This window comes from Acipenser ruthenus, chromosome 20 (assembly GCF_902713425.1).
Source record: "Acipenser ruthenus chromosome 20, fAciRut3.2 maternal haplotype, whole genome shotgun sequence".
In the NCBI taxonomy this organism is placed as follows: domain Eukaryota; kingdom Metazoa; phylum Chordata; class Actinopteri; order Acipenseriformes; family Acipenseridae; genus Acipenser; species Acipenser ruthenus.
The window spans coordinates 2,416,995-2,438,462 of NC_081208.1; the positions used below are offsets into that span (position 1 = coordinate 2,416,995).

General features: G+C 35.8%; 3 protein-coding genes across 9 annotated transcripts in view; all 3 read right to left on the bottom strand.

Moving 5' to 3' along the window:
- The window catches only part of LOC117425014 (thrombospondin-2-like), a 40,802-nt gene that overhangs the window by 3,323 nt on the left and 16,011 nt on the right, over positions 1-21,468 (bottom strand). For 5 of the 6 annotated variants that reach the window (XM_058993104.1, XM_058993109.1, XM_058993106.1 and 2 more), the window contains one exon: positions 18,074-21,258. The exons of the other annotated variant lie outside the window; for it this stretch is intronic. In XM_058993104.1, coding sequence (XP_058849087.1) covers positions 21,116-21,258 — 143 coding nt within the window. In that variant the 3' untranslated portion in view covers positions 18,074-21,115. Of the gene's footprint in view, positions 1-18,073; positions 21,259-21,468 lie in introns of those variants that run through there. 6 annotated transcript variants of the gene reach the window in all.
- LOC117963649 (tumor necrosis factor receptor superfamily member 14-like) lies at positions 2,958-8,130 on the bottom strand. Its single transcript, XM_058993111.1, has 9 exons — positions 7,935-8,130; positions 6,343-6,439; positions 5,969-6,094; positions 5,472-5,630; positions 5,295-5,385; positions 4,682-4,839; positions 4,270-4,286; positions 3,829-3,911; positions 2,958-3,391 (listed from the first exon to the last, which is right to left on the bottom strand). Exons 1-9 carry the CDS (start codon positions 7,974-7,976, stop codon positions 3,307-3,309), a joined length of 858 nt encoding a protein of 285 aa, XP_058849094.1. The 5' UTR covers positions 7,977-8,130; the 3' UTR covers positions 2,958-3,306.
- On the bottom strand, positions 13,241-17,775 carry LOC117963813 (tumor necrosis factor receptor superfamily member 14-like). 2 transcript variants are annotated; one of them, XM_058993114.1, is made up of 9 exons: positions 17,593-17,775; positions 16,614-16,710; positions 16,253-16,378; positions 15,767-15,925; positions 15,590-15,680; positions 14,974-15,134; positions 14,562-14,578; positions 14,114-14,196; positions 13,241-13,673 (listed from the first exon to the last, which is right to left on the bottom strand). In XM_058993114.1, exons 2-9 carry the CDS (start codon positions 16,708-16,710, stop codon positions 13,589-13,591), a joined length of 819 nt encoding a protein of 272 aa, XP_058849097.1. In that variant the 5' UTR covers positions 17,593-17,775; the 3' UTR covers positions 13,241-13,588. The 2 variants fall into 2 exon arrangements, with proteins under 2 accessions (XP_058849097.1, XP_058849096.1); XM_058993113.1 differs by lacking the exon at positions 17,593-17,775 and adding an exon at positions 17,440-17,586.

Here is a 21,468-nt window from a genome sequence, read left to right on the forward strand (position 1 = left end):
ATGCAGCCCGATAAGGACAGGGCATGTTTAAATATATTACATTATTACTGTTTCTTTTATAGAACAATGATAATGATCAAATATTTACATGAAAATGTTTATTTCTAAATAGTTGGCAGCATTAATGATGGTAGACAATAATACAATTACATGTGAATGCAGAAAAACTGTAGGATCATTTTACAAATTCAGCAGCTTATCTTCTCTCCGGACCTCATTTTCAAAAGCCAATTGCCGACAGATATAAGCAGTGAGTTTATTTGGTTATTAAACCAGATTCCATGTGAGCGAAATCAGGGGCCATTTTCACAAAGCACTGCTCGCGCTAGCTAGCAAGCAGTGGTATTTTTAGCTGTTTTTAAAAAAAAAAAAAAAAAAAAAAACACTTAGCAAGAAGTCTATATGATTAAAGGATACATGTGTTATTTTGTTGAATTGTATGGAAGCGAATGTGATTTAGCAGACTGCTAGAACTGCTCTGTGAAAGAAGCCCCTGGGGCTCGTTTCTATATTGAGAGATTGTAAGTTCATTTAGGACAGGTCTTTCGACTAGCTGTCACCTGCTCTACTGATCAGATCACCTGCTATTCAATCAGTTATCACTGCTATCTCAATCAGTTATCACTGCTATTTCAATCAGTTATCACTGCTATCTCAATCAGTTATCACTGCTATCTCAATCAGTTATCACTGCTATCTCAATCAGTTATCACTGCTATTTCAATCAGTTATCACTGCTATCTCAATCAGTTATCACTGCTATTTCAATCAGTTATCACTGCTATCTCAATCAGTTATCACTGCTATCTCAATCAGTTATCACTGCTATCTCAATCAGTTATCACTGCTATTTCAATCAGTTTTGTTGTTGTTACTTTGTAATTTATACTCCTCTTGATGTGATTGAGATGCGTATCTCAAGGGTTCTGTCCTGGTAAATGAATTCATTTGGAATGTGGTCGTCGACGCGGCTCTTTTAACCCAAAAGGGTGAACAACGCTCCAATATATTATTAATTCATTTACCTGCATCGATGACTGTTGATTAACGTTGGTTATGTACTAGTCCATTCAACATGTGATTAATGCTTGTTAGGAAATGTCTGATTAAAATCATGCCTCCTCACCAACAGTCACATCCATAAAGGAGAGAGTACTAGCGTGAACTCCATCAGTAAATCGTTATGCACACCACCTCGGTTTCTCTTCATTGACGTGCACCGTTGGCTATAAACGCAGTGTTGTAACCCTATCTAAGAAACATACACAACACACACATATAAAACATATGCATTATAAAGTACAGTATAGATAGCAACCTCAACATGGTACAATTATACACGCAGTGACGGAAGGGTTAATATGAGGATTCTGTAATTCATTAGCAAACAGACTGAACATGATTCAATATTTAAATCATGCGTCAGGTATTTGCAAAATCCAGTAGATGGCGACCAAGAACAAAAATGATTTGGATATCTGTATTATACAGTATAAGTACAGGCTTGTGTCTGAAAAGGAAATAAAGGATATGAATGTCCTGTAACACTGTATCTCTGATTATATATATATATATATATATATATATATATATATATATATATATATATATATATATAATCCTATTACAATCAACATAAATTATGGTCTTTAAAATAAAACTTGCATGCACTCAAACTTAAGAAGAATGTTAAAGACAGCGTCACGAATATTCCACTAGCTAAATACGTAACTGGAGATCAGATCACAATTAGGAGAAACACATTTAATATGTATATTGCTAGGTTTCAGTAGGTCCGCCACATAACAAGAGCTCAATGTAGCGCAGGCTTGTATTGTGTCTCATTCCCTGCACAGAAAACAAAAGAAGACGCGCCATATTTCGGATTGAAGGAGCCTCCAGTGCGTCAATTCTGCCCGTGGATGTAGAATAAAATAAAGCATGTATTAAGGGTATCATTTTCAAAAACGTAAATGACAATGTTACTTAAAAATATAATAATGAATAAATACATAAATAAATAAATAAATAAACAATCGCACTTTGTAGATAATCCCTAAGTTTGGTATTTGCGTGTGTGATCATTCTTAACACATAAAGCAATTATTTATGATTCCGTCGTTTATTTTGGTCGTTAGGATAATTGTCTCTGTTTCGTGAACTTGAAGCTAGAGTTGAATTTGCGCTATTGATGACGAATAATACTGTAACAATCAGAATAGCGTTCGCAAAATATGTCCGCCTGTTACTTTCACTTTCATCTTTTATTAACAAAAACAAATATATACTTTTGTTTGTTATTTCGTTTAATTAAAGTAATCAATTCCTGAATTAGTGAATAGTTTCAAAATAATTCAATATTGTTAACAGACTTAAAAAATCGAACGTCACACAACTGAGGCAGAAGGGCCTACTGTATATTGAGCACAACTTTCAAACCACAATTAAATATATCTTTTTCTGGTACAATTGTTATAGAGTACTGTGGTAAATGATTATGACGCGGAGTTTTCTTTATTGAATAGATTATATTTAGATCAATAAATCAGGCGTGGACACGCACAGTTAAACACTTTTTTTTTTTTATCAGTTGTATTCAAAATGTGAATCTCTAAAAAGCATTGCAGTGTGCGCATAGTAATTATGGTTGTTTTTTGCAGCGGCGCTGCTTAAACGTATCCGTGTTTGAAATGTGTAAGTTCTTAACAAGCCCAGCCTACACCCTTTTTTGCATTTCCTCATTCTCCAGTTTCTCAGTTTAGAATGTCACACTTCGACTCCCCTTTAATACTGCAATGTCAATTAAAGGGGTTTTGCCATTTTTTTTAAAGAATACTGGAAAGTTTTAATCCTGAACCTTATGAAACTTTTTTTTAGTGAGTAATATACTGTATAAATAACACTGTATTAGGCTATAAAGTAACAGGAATGTAAAATAACATCACATCACTGACACATTTAGATAAAATGTGGTTCTTTATTTCATACAAATATTTACATACAAATAACACCAGTACTTGAAATCACACAAAACACAGTAACGTTTTTTCTTAAGATAATTAAAACATATATATTTAATACTGAACATCAGTAATTTCTATTGTTATTAAAATGTACTTCCATTTAAAGTCTCCCCTTCTTGGCACAGTTTCCCAGGAAGTACCTAGGGGGTTACTGTGTGATCAGATAGACTCGGACCGTACTTGTGTTGTTCTTTCTGATTCACTTGGACAGCCTGGAGAGGCGGGTGTTAGAGAAAACAGACATCCTACTTCCCTAAGAGTCAACCCCATGCTGTTCTCTGGGTCACGTCTGCCCTCTTACAAAAGCCACTGCACCATCAGAGGTGGAAACAACCGGAGACAACAGTGTGTCAGAACTGTCTTCTGACCTGGAAAAAGAAAAAAAAAAAAAAAGACTTAAATCAATGAACTGGAATCCATCCTTCATGGAAACAAAGTAAAATGGTCTTAAATCAGTCTTCAGATTGAAAGGTACCGGCCTTCATATGAAGCAGGTCACAGCGAGGGTCGTCTGTTCTAAATGTGTGGATTAATGCTGTTTCTTCCAAATAATTATCATTCTTTATTTCATTTTGTTACTGTGTTTTTTTCCTACACAAATCACACTGTCAGAATCCCACTGAAATACAGGCCAGACACAACCTTTCTTAGCCTCCAAGCTCAGACAGGACCAGACCAAGGTGCTGCAAGCCATAAAATAAATACAACCTGATCATGTTTATCATTCTAGAAGCTCACAACTGACTCAAGGAGCTGCCAGTAAGAGGAAGATGGATTTGATTTACTGGAGCGTGTGTGTACTTACCTGTGGTTTGCATTATTTGATTGCTCATTCTGTGCTGGCGGTTTTTTTTCTTCTATTGGTAGAGCTTGTGTTTCAAAGCAATGCTTTAAACAAAAAAAGTAGGAGAAACTGTCATTTTTATTAACAATCCAGGTGTATAAGAATTTAGTGTCTATTTTCTTTAAATACTTAAATATAAAGAGTCACAAATAATCCCTGTTTTGCCTTTTTTAGCATTGAAACTGGTAATATAAGGTGTTTGGTGACAAGAAAAAAATAATTCTACATGCTGCAAAATTTCCAACAAAATAAATGTACTGCAACAAATGTTGCAGACCACAAAACACAGCACACATTTCTTGTTTTCAAATCTTTTGTATTTACAGTTTAATGTGACACTTTTTCATTAAACAACAAACTACTATTGTATAAATAAAATACCAAATTATAAAAGCAGCTTACCATATTTAGAAATGTACCTAGGGGAAGAAAAGACATCAGTTTAGTTAGTTGACTTCTAATTGTTATTTTTGTAGTTAAGTGCATGAAAACATGTTTATTTAGTTTGTACAATCAGTTTAAATTTGCTCTGAAGTGATCACACTTATCACACCATGAAACAAATCACTAGTCTGCAGGTTTACTATGAGTTACTCAAGCAGCTCTATGTGAGGAATACGATATTTAACATCCATCTCCTGGGTCCTGTTCATTTAAATGAAATACTTCATTGAAGGTAGTTCTGTAATCAAGGACTGGGTGCAGGGCTAGTGAGAGTTTCATGCCCTGTTATATTTCACCAGCTGAACTTTGTAACTTTAAAAATATAATGACATGAAATACAGGTCAGGCCCTTTCCAAAGCGATTACTAACCTTTATTCTTCAAATAGATGACGACACTGAGGCCAATACATAATCCAACTATTAATCCAACTAATCCAACTATTAAACCAATGGGCGTCTTCTTCTGACACTGCGCATCTGCTGTTGAACTCCCCTCTGGATACTTCACTTTGTCATTTAATTCACAACTGGTAAGGAAAAGAAAGAAGGAGAAATAGTGAATAGAATTTCACACATGAATGATTGATGTTCCAAATGACTTGCATTGTTGACCTGACTTCTTGTCCAGTTAGTTCATTCTCGTTTAGTATTCCTACACATTACAAACACACTGTCTTCCCTGCAGTTCCATTTGGACTCCTTGACAACAGCAATCTCACGGTATGTCAGAAGTGATTCAGTGATTCAGGGCAGGGTTTAAAATGGACAGGCTGTTGCAGTGATTTGCTTACAAACCCCCACAGGAAGTACAGTAATCCAAGACTTCTCGTTTGTATCAATGTTTTTAATTTTAAAATGTGGAATAGAGACTTGAATAGAGCACTATGGTTCAGAAAATGACAATTACAGAAATGATTACCAATGTTATCAGAAGCTGAACTGTATTTTCCCCAACAGCTAATAGTCAGGTTAAAGCACTTACTCTGTCCACGGGGAGCAGTTTAATGACATGTCTTTTGTTGAGAATGTTCCTTCGGGGCAGTCTTCACATCTTGTATCAGATTCAGCAGTCCCTGGATAATAAAACATTTAATTAACTTTAAATAACAGCATATAAAAAGGGGGACAATAAAAAGGGGAACAATGCCCATGCTCTTACCTTGTGACTTGACTCTCTGTCCAGCTCTACAGACAGTATGTTTTTGACCCTGATCACAGCCACCATCCCTTGCTTTTCCAGAACAGAAATATCCATTCAAAGGACCACAAATGGTGTTTTGATAACCTTGACACTGATGAAGAACAGTGAGGCCCGAAGCTGAAAAAATATATAAATATGAATGTATACGACACATATATACAGCTTATCATGCTGTTTGTTTTTTAACATGCGATTGAGATGTAAGTATTGGGTTCTGCTGTAAGCAGGAGACATGAGAGGTACAGTGATTCTCAATTAAAAGAGCACATGAATGTCTTCTATAGAAACATCCACTGAATGGAGCAGACCTCTATTTAATTCAGGCTACTAATTATATTACAATTATACAAAACAGTTTGCACGTAGTAGCCCATATCAGTTTGTTCTGGTTTAAAAACAAAAAAAAAAAACATTATATTTGTACTTCAATTTTATTTATTTTTTCACTTTAGTACCTTCATCGCAGTTTTTGCAGGGAAAGCATTTAAGTAATCCATTGGGTTCTTCAGTATAGGTACCGTGTGTACACGGTATGCAGCTTGTACTGCTTTCCTGTGTGCATGCCCTGAATACAGAAAAGCCTAAGAAAAAAAATGGTCCAGGATTATTAAAATGAAGGGTATTTAGAAGAGTGAACAGTTTAACAAAGAAGCGAGTTTAGCAGTCAGCTCCAATTCCAGATTCAGTTAGGAATCATCAGAGGGAATTGTAGATGCTGGAGCAGTTCAAACAATGCAAACGATACCCCCCCCGACTTGTACAAAGGGTATATTGTGCCAATTCATAAAAACACACACAAACAGAAAATGTTTTATAAGTGTGTACATACCTGGCCTGCACACGGGGCAACATCGTCCGTCAACATCAAATTGTAAAGCAGTACATGAGCTAACAGCAGTTTTAATATTTACAAAGAATAGAATCACCTGAAACAAAAAAGTAAAAATTATGTACACAGTATATACAACACTAGAACATGAAACTTAATGAAACAAGGATTCAATCGAGCTACAATGCTTGATGCACTTCAATAAAAGACAACAATTAAACTAATGTCTGAGAAATGTCTAGTCTCACACCCCAGGGTGTTTAACTTCAGCTTCAGTGATCCTGGTTCACAATGAATTTGCTCTAGTGAAGTCTGCAAAGTGAATCTAATGTTATTAAATTACTGGTGGTGTCGTAGACCTTAAATTAGCATCCAAAAAAATAGTTATGATTTTAGATTACATATTAGATCAAAGTGTCAATTTTATACACAATCCAAACTCACCTATTAAGTCTGTACGAACAAGAGGGGATAATATTTGTATAATTACTGCGCAACACACGGCTCAAGTTCAGATACCGGCCAGGCGGACTTTTTTTTCTAATTGTTAAAATCTTGCACTTTTAAGACGGTCCCTTGTTTCCATTACACAAAGACATTTTCCCAAAGCTTTTTTTTTTTTTTTTTTTAATTTCGAATGTCGACAGTTTTCTTATAATGTATAACACCATAATGTTTGTGGTTTCTAGAAGCGTTTGATAGTAAAATTGTACATAAAAAAACATGTTCTAATTGTATTTGGTAGTCCGCAGTTAGTTACAAATGTATAGTTTTGTTTTTATAAATCCTTCTCAGTCGATCTTTAGTCTTTAATATATTTACAAAGAATAGAATCATCTGAAACAGATGTGCACAGTATATACAACACTAGAACATGAAACTTAAAGAAAGGAGCATTCAATCGAGCTACAATGTTTGCCGCATTTCAATAAAAGACAGTAATTCAACTATTGCTGAGAAACGTCTAGTCTCACACAGGATCACAGCTTCAGTGGTCCTGATTTACAATTAATTTACTCTAGTGAAGTCTGCAAAGTGAGTCTAATGTTATTAAATTACTGGTGGTGTCGTAGATCTTAAATTAGCATTCATAAAAGTTATAATTTTAGATTACATATTAGATCAAAGTGTCAATTTTATACACAATCCAAATTCAACTATTACATCTGTACGAACACGCGGGGACAATATTTATATAATTACTGGGGCACACAGGGCTCAAGTTCAGATGCATGCACTTTCATGTCGCCAGGCGGATTTTTTTTCTAATTGGTAAAATCTTGCACTTTTAAGACGATCCCTTGATCGCATAACACAAAGAAATTCACCCAAAACATTTTTTTTTAAAATCTAGAATGTCGACAATTTTTTTATAATGTATAACACCACAAAGTTTGCGGTTTCTAGAAGCGTTTGATAGTAGAATTGTATATAAAAAAACATGTTCTAATTGTATTTGGTAGTCCGCAGTTATTTGCAAAATTGGTTTCGTTTTTACAAACCTGTACTAGGCGTACGCCATTATGTAGAGAAGCATTGCAAGAACGCAACAACATACCCAGCAATAAAATAATACAAAGTACCATACTTACTAGAAAGGAAGACAGCATACTTTTACGAATAACATCTATCATTTTTCATATTCAAGCAGCCAACGTAAAAAATGTAAACTTGTTAAATTGCAGCAAGGAGTTCTACTAGGCGTTACACTGGAACGGAAGTGTAAGCTTAGACTTCCTGTACTGTACTGGTGACATCAGGTCACGTGTGCATCACGCAGATTGGGTTGCTTGGTGCTCAGAGTTCAGTTCGATTTTCAAAGACCTCGTTCCATTCCTCTTTTTATGAAAACAAAGATCTTCATCGTAGTACCTGGCTAACAATACTACTAGGACTACTCACACAGTACAGGGGAAAGTCATGTGGCCAGTACTACTAGAAACAACAAGCATTTGCGAGTAACTTCATTCTGGTTAGATAATGCCACACACTATCCCATTTAAGGATCTTGTCACGGGTGACAAAGGTGTATGTGATTTATTGAATTATATTGTTGTGATTTTTAGAATGTTTTATTTATTTTTCCTTTTTTTCACAATGTGTTGTTGGAATGATTCATTTAAGCACGTTATTGATGTATTGATTTATTTTGCTTTTACGTTTTCGTACACGCTGTGTTACCTGTTCCTATGGTAACGCCACCGGTGTCTACCGCTTGAAATCACTGTTTGAATTGCAGGTGTGGACAATAATTTAATCAGCTGTGCACTATAAAGAGGGAGGAAAAAGAAAAAAACAGAAAAAAAGAGGATATTGGGAGACGCAGTTCAGAAAACGAGGTCAGAAAACAAAGTGAGAAAACTAAGTTAGAACAAGGCGGAACGAAAAGAAAAGAAAGATAGGCAGAAACAAGATAGGGAGAAAGCAGAACGCGGGGATAGAGAAAAGAACAAAACGGATACAAGACTAAAGAAAGCAAGGAGATCGGAGTGTTGCAGGTAGCGGCACGGGACCAGGATGTGAGGAATTTGGGGTGTTGTTGGCAGCAGTACGGGACACTTGGTGTACTGGGAACGAGACTGAAGAGAAATCGGGACGTGAGGAGCTGAAGACGACCAGCTGAGCGGCGTTGACTGGAGAGAAGTAAAAAGCACGAGCACTTTGAGAGAGCTGCCCAAGACGCCGGACTGGGAGTTGTGGTCGTCATCCACCAGCTAAGTGTTTTGTTGTGGTGCATTATGCTTAAACTGCACTGGAGTCACACACCTTCTCATTGAGCTATTGTTACTTTTTATTATAACTTCTCAGCGGAGTCTTTTCCTTGTTCCCTGCCTTGCATTACAGCCAGAATTAAACTGATGCCGGGCTGTATTTTACTGCTACAAATGCTGTTAGATTATACTTGGCTGCTACACTAGACAATGCTGCTAAATTGTATCTGCTGCTAAAATTTATATAACGCTGCTAGACTGTATCTGTTGCTAAATTACATAAAGCTGCTAGGTTGTATCTGTTACTAGATTTATACTGTGTATTTATATATAGATCTAGATATGTGTATTGATATGGGTTTGTGATTAATTTTAATTAGTAATTTGCTTAATAGTAATCTCTCTGGTTTTATTATACTATTTTAATTTGTTGTATAAATTAGCAGATGAATTGAGATGAATTGAAATGTCTTTAAGTGCACTGATCCTTTGCTTTATTTTTATCAGGAAACCTGTGTCGTGTGCAATATCCGATTTTAGATCGAGAGTGGAGGCCCTGCTCTGTTGCAGATTGAAACGTTTCTTTCTCCACTCAATTGACTCTGGGGAAGGCTTGGTGTTATTAGTCTGTTGGCTTGGACTCGGTGGTGGAGTGGCGCCCCCTGTTTGGGAAAGGGATAATTGAGCAGTTTTGAAATTTGGGGTGGCAGGAGATTGGAACCACGTCCCCTACCGACAATCCAGCCAGGGCAAGTGCAATATTGAATAAGGACTGGTCATGCACATTATTTTACTGTACTACTTTGACTTTTCTTGTTAGTGATGAGGTGTGCTATACTAATGCCAAGTTCTGAATATTACCTGTTTTTAATAAAGAATTGCATATTTGTTTCTGGTCTGTTCTTTGATGTGGGCTAGTTGCTGGCCCCTTTTGATAATTCGAACCTGTGTCAATGAAAGTAGAAGGTAATTATAATAGAACAGAATTCCTTATTTTCTTTAAACATAAGGTGGCGTAGTCTGGCTATATTTCGAGGATGCGACAATCTTAAACAGTTAAATTAAATTCCTTAACAGGTGCTATCTGTCTCCCCTTATCACTGTTTTTTGTTTTTGCAAACCACAAATGCGCTGTTTAGTTAGAGGAAGTTTCCTTTGGTTACTACAGAGACTAGAGGCGTGTCCAATGTTCTGCACAGTTTCAGACTCATCATCGCTGAAGTCTTGCTATTGTTGTGTGTATTCCAACTCGCAATAGTGATGCTAACTGAAATCAAAGAATGCAGCCCGATAAGGACAGGGCATGTTTAAATATATTACATTATTACTGTTTCTTTTATAGAACAATGATAAATGATCAAATATTTATATGAAAAAGTTTATTTCTAAATAGTTGGCAGCATTAATGATGGTAGACAATAATACAATTACATGTGAATGCAGAAAAACTGTAGGATCATTTTACAAATTCACCAGCTTATCTTCTCTCCGGACCTCATTTTCAAAAGCCAATTACCGACAGACATAAGAAGTGAGTTTATTTGGTTATTAAACCAGATTCCATGTTAGCGAAATCAGGGGGTCAGTTTCACAAAGCACTGCTAGCACTTAGCGGGCTGCGCTAGCTAGCAAGCAGTGGTATGTTTAGCTGTTTATAAAAAACACTTAGCAAGAAGTCTATATGATTAAAGGATACATGTGTTATTTTGTTGAATTGTATGGAAGTGAATGTGATTTAGCAGACTGCTAGAAGTGCTCTGTGAAAGAAGCACCAGGGACTCATTTCTATAGTGCGAGATTGTAAGTTCAAATAGGACAGGTCTTTCGACCAGCTGTCACCTGCTCTACTGATCAGATCACCTGCTATTTCAATCAGTTATCACTGCTATCTCAATCAGTTATCACTGCTATTTCAATCAGTTATCACTGCTATCTCAATCACTATCACTGCTATCTGAATCAGTTATCACTGCTATTTCAATCAGTTATCACTGCTATCTCAATCAGTTATCACTGCTATCTCAATCAGTTATCACTGCTATCTCAATCAGTTATCACTATCTCAATCATTATCACTGCTATCTCAATCAGTTATCACTGCTATCTCAATCAGTTATCACTGCTATTTCAATCAGTTATCACTGCTATCTCAATCAGTTATCACTGCTATCTCAATCAGTTATCACTGCTATTTCAATCAGTTATCACTGCTATTTCAATCAGTTATCACTGCTATCTCAATCAGTTATCACTGCTATCTCAATCAGTTATCACTGCTATCTCAATCAGTTTTGTTGTTGTTACTTTGTAATTTATACTACTCTTGATGTGATTGAGATGCGTATCTCAAGGGTTCTGTCCTGGTAAATGAATTCATTTGGAATGTGGTCGTCGACGCGGCTCTTTTAACCCAAAAGGGTGAACAACGCTCCAATATATTATTAATTCATTTACCTGAATCGATGTCTGTTGATTAACGTTGGTTCTGTACTAGTTCATTCAACATGTGATTAATGCTTGTTAGGAAATGTCTGATTAAAATCATGCCTCCTCACCAACAGTCACATCCATAAAGGAGAGACAACTAGCGTGAACTCCATCAGTAAATCGTTATGCACACCACCTCGGTTTCTCTTCATTGACGTGCACCGTTGGCTATAAACGCAATGTTGTAACCCTATCTAAGACACAAATATAACACACACATATAACACATATGCATTGTAAAGTACAGTATAGATAGCAACCTCAACATGGTACAATTATACACGCAGTGACGGAAGGGTTAATATGAGGATTCTGTAATTCATTAGCAAACAGACTGAACATGATTCAATATTTAAATCATGCGTCAGGTTTTGCAAAATCCAGTAGATGGCGACCAAGAACAAAAATGATGAGGGTATCTGTAAGCCTTTTGTGTCTGAAAAGGAAATGTAGGATGAGTGACCTGTAACACTGTATCTCTGATTTATTATATATATATATATATATATATATATATATATATATATATATATATATATATATATATATATATATATAATCCTATTAGTCAACATAAACTATGGTCTTTAAAATAAAACTTGCATGCCCTCAAACTTAAGAAGAATGTTAAAGACAGCATCACGAATATTCAACTAGCTAAATACATAACTGGAGATCAGATCACAATTAGGAGAAACACATTTAATGTGTATATATTGCTAGGATTCAGTAGGTCCCCCACATAACAAGAGTTCAATGTAGCGCAGCCTGTCTTCTTGTGTCTCATTCACTGCACAGAACACAAAGGAAGACGCGCCATATTTCGGATAGAAGGAGCCTCCAGTGCGTCAATTCTACCCGTGGATGTAGAATAAAATAAAGCATGTATTAAGGGTATCATTTTCAAAAACGTAAAAGACAATGTTACTTAAAAATATAATAATGAATAAATACATAAACAAACAATCGCACTTTGTAGATAATCCCTAAGTTTGGTATTTGCGTGTGTGATCATTCTTAACACATAAAGCAATTATTTATGATTCCGTCGTTTATTTTGGTCGTTAGGATAATTGTCTCTGTTTCGTGAACTTGAAGCTAGAGTTGAATTTGCGCTATTGATGACGAATAATACTGTAACAATCAGAATAGCGTTCGCAAAATATGTCCGCCTGTTACTTTCACTTTCATCTTTTATTAACAAAAACAAATATATACTTTTGTTATTTCGTTTAATTTAAAAGTAAAATTCTATCAATTCCTGAATTAGTGAATAGTTTCAAAATAATTCAATATTGTTAACAGACTTAAAAAATCGAACGTCACACAGCTGAGGCAGAAGGGCCTGCTGTATATTGAGCACAACTTTCAAACCACAATTAAATATATCTTTTTCTGGTACAACTGTTATAGAGTACAGTGGTAAATGATTATGAAGCGGAGTTCTTAACAAGCCCAGCCTACACCCTTTTTGCATTTCCTCATTCTCCACTTTCTCAGTTTAGAATGTCACACTTCGTCACCCCTTTAATACTGCAATGTCAATTAAAGGGGATTTGCCATTTTTTTAAAGAATACTGGAAAGTTTTAATCCTGAACCTTATGAAACTTTTTTGTAGTGAGTAATATACTGTATAAATAACACTGTTATTAGGCTATAAAGTAACAGGAATGTAAAATAACATCACATCACTGACACATTTAGATAAAATGTGGTTCTTTATTTCATACAAATATTTACATACAAATAACACCAGTACTTGAAATCACACAAAACACAGTAACGTTTTTTCTTAAGATTATTAAAACATATATATTTAATACTGAACATCAGTAATTTCTATTGTTATTAAAATGTACTTCCATTTAAAGTCTCCCCTTCTTGGCACAGTTTCCCAGGAAGTACCTAGGGGGTTACTGTGTGATCAGATAGACTCGGACCGTACTTGTGTTGTTCTTTCTGATTCACTGGCACAGCCGGAGAGGCAGGTGTTAGAGAAGACAGACATCCTACTTCCCTAAGAGCCAACCCCATGCTGTTCTCTGGGTCACGTCTGCCCTCTTACAAAAGCCACTGCACCATCAGAGGTGGAAACAACAGGAGACAACAGTGCGTCAGAACTGTCTTCTGACCTGGAAAAAGTAAAGAAGAAAAAAAAAGACTTAAATCAATGAACTGGAATCCATCCTTCATGCAAACAAAGTAAAATGGTCTTAAATCAGTCTTCAGATTGAAAGGTACCGGCCTTCATATGAAGCAGGTCACAGCGAGGGTCATCTGTTCTAAATGTGTGGATTAATGCTGTTTCTTTCAAATAATTATCATTCTTTATTTCATTTTGTTACTGTGTTTTTTTTCCTACACAAATCACACTGTCAGAATCCCACTGAAATACAGGCCAGACCCACCCCTGCTTAGCCTCTGAGCTCCGACAGGACCAGACCAAGGTGCTGCAAGCCATAAAATAAATACAACCTGATCATGTTTATCATTCTAGAAGCTCACAACTGACTCAAGGAGCTGCCAGTAAGAGGAAGATGGATTTGATTTACTGGAGCGTGTGTGTGCTTACCTGTGGTTTGCATTATTTGATTGCTCATTCTGTGCTGGGGGTTTTGTTTCTTCTACTGGTATAGTTTGTGTTCCAAAGCAATGCTTTAATCAAAAAAAAGTAGGAGAAACTGTCATTTTTATTAACAATCCAGGTGTATAAGAATTTAATGTCTATTTTCTTTAAATACTTAAATATAAAGAGTCACAAATAATCCCTGTTTTGCCTTTTTTAGCATTGAAACTGGCAATATAAGGTGTTTGGTGACAAGAAAAAAAAAAATTCTACATGCTGCAAAATTCAACAAAATAAATGTACTGCAACAAAAATGTTGCAGACCACAAAACACAGCACAGCAAACATTTCTTGTTTTCAAATCTTTTGTATTTACAGTTTAATGTGACACTTTTTCATTAAACAATGAACTACTATTCTATAAATAAAATACCAAATTATAAAAGCAGCTTACCATATTTAGAAATGTACCTAGGGGAAGAAAAGACATCCGTTTAGTTAGTTGACTTCTAATTGTTATTTTTGTAGTTAAGTGCATGAAAACATGTTTATTTAGTTTGTACAATCAGTTTAAATTTGCTCTGAAGTGATCACACTTATCACACCATGAAACAAATCACTAGTCTGCAGGTTTACTATGAGTTACTCAAGCAGCTCTATGGGAGGAATACGATATTTAACATCCATCTCCTGGCTCCTGTTCTTTTAAATGAAATACTTCATTGAAGGTAGTTCTATAATCAAGGACTGGGTGCAGGGCTAGTGAGAGTTTCATGCCCTGTTATATTTCACCAGCTGAACTTTGTAACTTTAAAAATATAATATCATGAAATACAGGTCAGGCCCTTTCCAAAGCGATTACTAACCTTTATTCTTCAAATAGATGACGACTCCAGCAAGACTAACACATAACAATCCAACTGTTAATCCAACTAATCCAACTATTAAACCAACGGACGTCTTCTGACACTGCACATCTGCTGTTGAACTCCCCTCTGTATACTTCACTTTGCCATTTAATGCACAACTGGCAAGGAAAAGAAAGAAGGAGGAATGGTGAATAGAATTTCACACATGAATGATTGATGTTCAAAATGATTTGCATTGTTGACCTGACTTCTTGTCCAGTTAGTTCATTCTCGTTTAGTATTCCTACACATTACAAACACACTGTCTTCCCTGCAGTTCCATTTGGACTCCTTGACAACAGCAATCTCACGGTATGTCAGAAGTGATTCAGTGATTCAGGGCAGGGTTTAAAATGGACAGGCTGTTGCAGGGACTTGCTTACAAACCCCCACAGGAAGTACAGTAATCCAAGACTTCTCGTTTGTATCAATGTTTTTAATTTTAAAATGCGGAATAGAGACTTGAATAGAGCACTATGGTTCAGAAAATGACAATTACAGAAATGTATACCAATGTTATCAGAAGCTGAACTGTATTTTCCCCAACAGCTAACAGTCAGGTTAAAGCACTTACTCTGTCCATGGGGTGCAGTTTAATGACATGTTTTTTGTTGAGAATGTTCCTTCGGGGCAGTCTTCACATTTTGTATCAGATTCAGCAGTCCCTGGATAATAAAACATTTAATTAACTTTAAATAACAGCATATAAAAAGGGAGACAATAAAAAGGGGAACAATGCCCATGCGCTTACCTTGTGACTTGACTCTCTCTCCAGCTCTACAGACAGTATGTTTTTGACCCTGATCACAGCCACCATCCCTTGCTTTTCCAGAACAGAAATATCCAGTCAAAGGACCACAAATGGTGTTTTTATGACGTTGACATTGATGAAGAACAGCGAGGCCCAAAGCTGAAGAAAAATATATAAATATGAATGTAAACGATACAGATACACCGCACATTGTACTGTTTGTTTTTTAACATGCGATTGAGATGTAAGTATTGGGTTCTGCTGCAAGCAGGAGACATGAGAGGTACAGTGATTCTCAATTAAAAGATCACATGAATATCTTCTATAGAAACAGCCACTGAATGGAGCAGACCTCTGTTTAACTCAGGATAACAATTACATTACAATTATACATAAGTTTGCACTCAGTAGTCCATATCAGTTTGTTCTGGTTTAAAAAAAACCCCATAATATTTGTATATCAATTTATTTTTTTTACTTTAGTACCTTCATCGCAGTTTTTGCAGGGAAAGCATTTAAGTAATCCATTGGGTTCTTCAGTATAGGTGCCGCGTGTACACGGTATGCAGCTTGTACTGCTGTCCTGTGTGCATGCCCTGAATACAGAAGAGCCTAAACAACAACAAAAAGGTCCAGGATTATTAAAATCAAGGGGATTATTAGAAGAGTGAACAGTTTAACAAAGAAGCGAGTTTAGCAGTCAGCTCCAATTCCAGATTCAGTTAGGAATCATCAGAGGGAATTGTAGATGTTGGAGCAGTTCAAACAATGCAAACGATACCCCCAGACTTGAATGAATGTATATTATGTATAAACACACACACAAATAGAAAGTATGCGCACATACCTGGACTGCACATGGGGCAACACTGTCCATCCACAAAGAATTCTGAAGGAGCACATGAGCTAACGGCAGTTTTAATATTTACAAAGAACAGAATCATCTGAAACAGAAAGGTAATTAGTATGTGCACAATGTATACAACACTAGAACATGAAACTTAAAGAAAGGAGCATTGAATCGAGCTACAATGCTTGACGCATTTCAATAATAAAACACAGTAATTCAACTAACTGCTGCGGGTGGTTAACTTCAGCTTCAGTGACCCTGGCTCACAATGAATTCCCTAGTGAAGTCTGCAAAGTTATTAAATTACTGGTGGTGTCGTAGATCTTAAATTAGTATTCATAAAATAGTTATAATTTTAGATTACATATTAGATCAAAGTGTCAATTTTATACACAATCCACATTCACCTATTACATCTGTACGAACACGCGGGGACAATATTTATATAATTACTGGGGCACACACGGCTCAAGTTCAGATGCATGCACTTTCATGTCGCTAGGCGGATTTTTTTTCTAATTGGTAAAATCTTGCACTTTTAAGACGATCCCTTGACTGCATAACACAAAGAAATTCACCCAAAACATTCTTTTTTAAAAATCTAGAATGTCGACAATTTTCTTATAATGTATAACACCACAAAGTTTGAGGTTTGGTAGTAGAATTGTATATAAAAAAAACATGTATTTGGTAGCCTGCAGTTAGTTGCAAAATTGGTTTCGTTTTTACAAACCGATACTAGGCCAACGCCATTATGTAGAGAAGCATTGCAAGAACGCAACAACATACCCAGCAATAAAATAATACAAAGTACCATACTTACTAGAAATGAAGACAACATACTTTTAAGAATAACATCTATTTTTTTTCATATTCAAGCAGCCAACGTAAAATATTTAAACTTGTTAAATTGCATCAAAAAGTTTTACTAGGCGTTGCACTGGAACAAAAGTGTAAGCTTATAGACTTCCTCTACCGTATACTGGTGACATCAGGTCACGTGTGCATCACGCAGATTGGTTGCTTGGTGCTCAGAGTTCAGTTTGATTTTCAAAGACCTCGTTCCATTCCTCTTTTTATGAAAACAAAGATCTTCATCGTAGTATCTGGCTAACAATACTACTAGGACTACTCACACAGTACAGGGAAAAGACATATGGCTAGTACGACTAGAAATAACAAGCATTTGCGAGTAACTTCATTTTGGTTAGCTATCTGTCTCCCCGTATGATAGTGTCTTTTTTTTTTTTTTGCAAACCACAAACGCGCTGTTTAGTTAGAGGAAGTTTCCTTTGAGCAAATCCACAGGCTGTAGATTTGATTGATTACTACAGAGACTGGTGGCGTGTCCAATGTTCTGTACAGTTTCAGACTCATCATCGCTGAAGTCTTGCTATTGTTGTGTGTATTCCAAATCGCAATAGTGATGCTAACTGAAATCAAAGAATGCAGGCCGATAAGGACAGGGCATGTTTAATATATCACATTATTACTGTCAAGATGAAAACATACCAGAGAAATGAAAAACAATAATAAAAAAAAAAATACTGCCTCCCCTTTCTGTAAAATTGATTCAATTAGTCTTTCCCCTTCTTTATTTCCATCAACGCCTTCACCGAATTTTGTATTTAAAATTTTCATTCTGCATTAAAATGTCTTCCAATTAAACTTTAATCACAGATCATACAATTGACGTCATTGATAGCTGTATTTGGACTGTAAGGGCTAGATTTTCTTTGATAGAACAATGATAAATGATCAAATATTTATATGAAAAGGTTTATTTCACATTTTTTTAAATGTGGGCGTGGCTAGCTCTTTAAAAGGCTGCCTGTCTGTAAGGGGGGGATGTATTGAGAGGACTGACCAGTATGTGAATCAGTGCTTAATATTATTTAAAAGAAAATAAATGCTTGTACCTGAAAAATAAAAGAAGGAAAGCTGTAGGATAATTTTACAAATTCACCAGATTATCTTCTCTCTGCACATCATTTTCAAAAGCCAATTGCCGACAGACATAAGAAGTGAGTTTATTTGGTTATTAAACCAGATTCCATGTTAGCGAAATCAGGGGCCAGTTTCACAAAGCACTGTTCGCAATCTTATTTTTAGCTGTTTAAAAAAAAAAAACACTTAGCAAGTCTGTATGATTAAAGGATACATGTGTTATTTTGTTGAATTGTATGGAAGTGAATGTGATTCAGCAGACTGCTAGAACTGCTCTGTGAAAGAAGCACCAGGGACTCGTCTCTATATTGAGAGATTGTAAGTTCAAATAGGACAGGTCTTTCGACCAGCTGTCACCTGCTCTATCGATCAGATCACCTGCTATCTCAATCAGTTATCACTGCTATCGCAATCAGTTATCACTGCTATTTCAATCAGCATCACTGTTATTTCAATCATTATCACTGCTATTTCAATCAGTTATCACTGCTATTTCAATCAATTATCACTGCTATTTCAATCAGCTTCACTGCTATTTCATTATCACTGTTATTTCAATCAGTTATCACTGCTATTTCAATCAGTTATCACTATTTCATTATCATTGCTATTTCAATCAGCATCACTGCTATTTCATTATCACTGCGATTTCAATCAGTTATCACTGCTATTTCAATCATTATCACTGCTATTTCAATCAGTTATCACTGCTATTTCAGTCATTATCACTGCTGTTTCAATCAGCATCCACTGATATTTCATTATCACTGCTATTTCAATCAGCATCACTGCTATTTCAATCAGCATCACTGATATTTCAATCAGCATCACTGCTATTTCAATCAGCATCACTGATATTAAATTATCACTGCTATTTCAATCAGCATCACTGCTATTTCAATCAGCATCACTGATATTTCAATCAGCATCACTGCTATTTCAATCAGCATCACTGATATTAAATTATCACTGCTATTTCAATCAGCATCACTGCTATTTCAATCAGCATCACTGATATTTCAATCAGCATCACTGCTATTTCAATCAGCATCACTGATATTTCATTATCACTGCTATTTCAATCAGCATCACTGCTATTTCAATCAGCATCACTGATATTTCAATCAGCATCACTGCTATTTCAATCAGCATCACTGATATTTCAATCAGCATCACTGCTATTTCAATCAGCATCACTGATATTAAATTATCACTGCTATTTCAATCAGCATCACTGATATTTCAATCAGCATCACTGATATTTCAATCAGCATCACTGCTATTTCAATCAGCATCACTGTTATTTTGATCAGGTATCACCTATTTCTAGATTCCAGTCGAATCATAGTTGGTGTCATGTTTCAATGACAGACAGGCAAGCAAATTGTACCGATGTCTGAAAATACATGAAATCATGTCAAAGATACTGTGCACACATCTTCCGACGCTCTCTAAACCAGAGTCCATATTAGCGAAATCAGGGGTCAGTTTCACAGAGCACTGCTAGCAGTCTGCTAAATCACTTCCATAAAATTCAACAAAATAACACCTTTAACTCATAATTGGTGACACACAATATAAACTTAAAAAAAAAAAACAGTTCTTAATTATTGGAATCATAAGGTACTCATTTTAAAATTCAATGACAAACGTTTGGTCTTTGGAGACATTGAAAAGACTTCCAGTCAAAACATGTCATTACATTTCTTTTAGTATTTCTTGAGTGCTTAATAGTTCAGGATGATCAATGTAGACAGAACAGCTTTTGAAACATATGGAATCCATTAATACAAGTCCTTACAGAATGTGGCAAGACAAAAGCCCTGCTTATGTAAATGAGTGTAAGGTTAAATATTTTTTTTTAATTTTCTCTGTTTTTATGTTTAATAAATGTGTGCTTTGCACTTCAAACTGCAGCTTCTTGACTCTGAGTCTCCTTCCTGCTGGTAACAGATTGGGCTGTGATGCTACCCTTACACTTATTTACAAAAGCTGGGCCTTTGACCTGCCACACAGATAAGAACTGAAAATGTCTTCTCTTATATCGTGTTATCACATATATTTTTCTCTGTTTATGGTTGTATAAATCAGATGTACTGTTATTTCACAAGAATTCATGCAATTGTTATTATGTATTTATAATATATGTACGATATGTATCTTCACGTTGTATCCAGAAATTCAAAAAAACATATATTAAAAAATCTGAAAATTATCCATAACATTTCCTCCCCCAGCACTGTTAATGCATATTCCATTTTGTTCTTGTTTTTCTTCAAGCCAGTCCCTGGCTCATGTGCATCAGTCACTAGTGATGCTGCTGTCTGACTCCCAGTCAATTGCATCTGCCATGACATCTAGATACAACTTCCACACACAACTCAACAGCTTCATCTCATCCTGACTCTATGTGAAGATATGATTGGTCCATGATGCCACATCCTGTAGAGTCCAGGCTGGTCACTGTGTTAATGCTGCAGAAGGTTACTCACAGATGAGTTGCTATTAGAAACATGTCTTTAGAACAAAAACAGGGAAAGCGATCCAAGTGGTCATTTCACTGCTCCTGAACTTGTCTGGCTGCTCGTTCCAGAATGTCTTCTTACATTTTTTGATTGTGCATATTGAGTCAAGTCAGTCGCATTTTTAGGTGGAACTGTGGCCTTTATATGCATCGGTGTATCCACATTTCTGTCTGTTAAATACATAAGGAAAACATTTTGAAATGGAGTTTTATGAATGCTGTTACATTTCAATACCATCTGTTCTATGTCATCTCCTTACACAACTAACTCCTGTAAACTAACTAATGAACTATGACATCATTGTATAATCTTCCCTGAGGTGTGCATGCATGGGGTTATTATGAAGGAAGTCGAAAGGCAAAGGTATTAAATAAACCTAT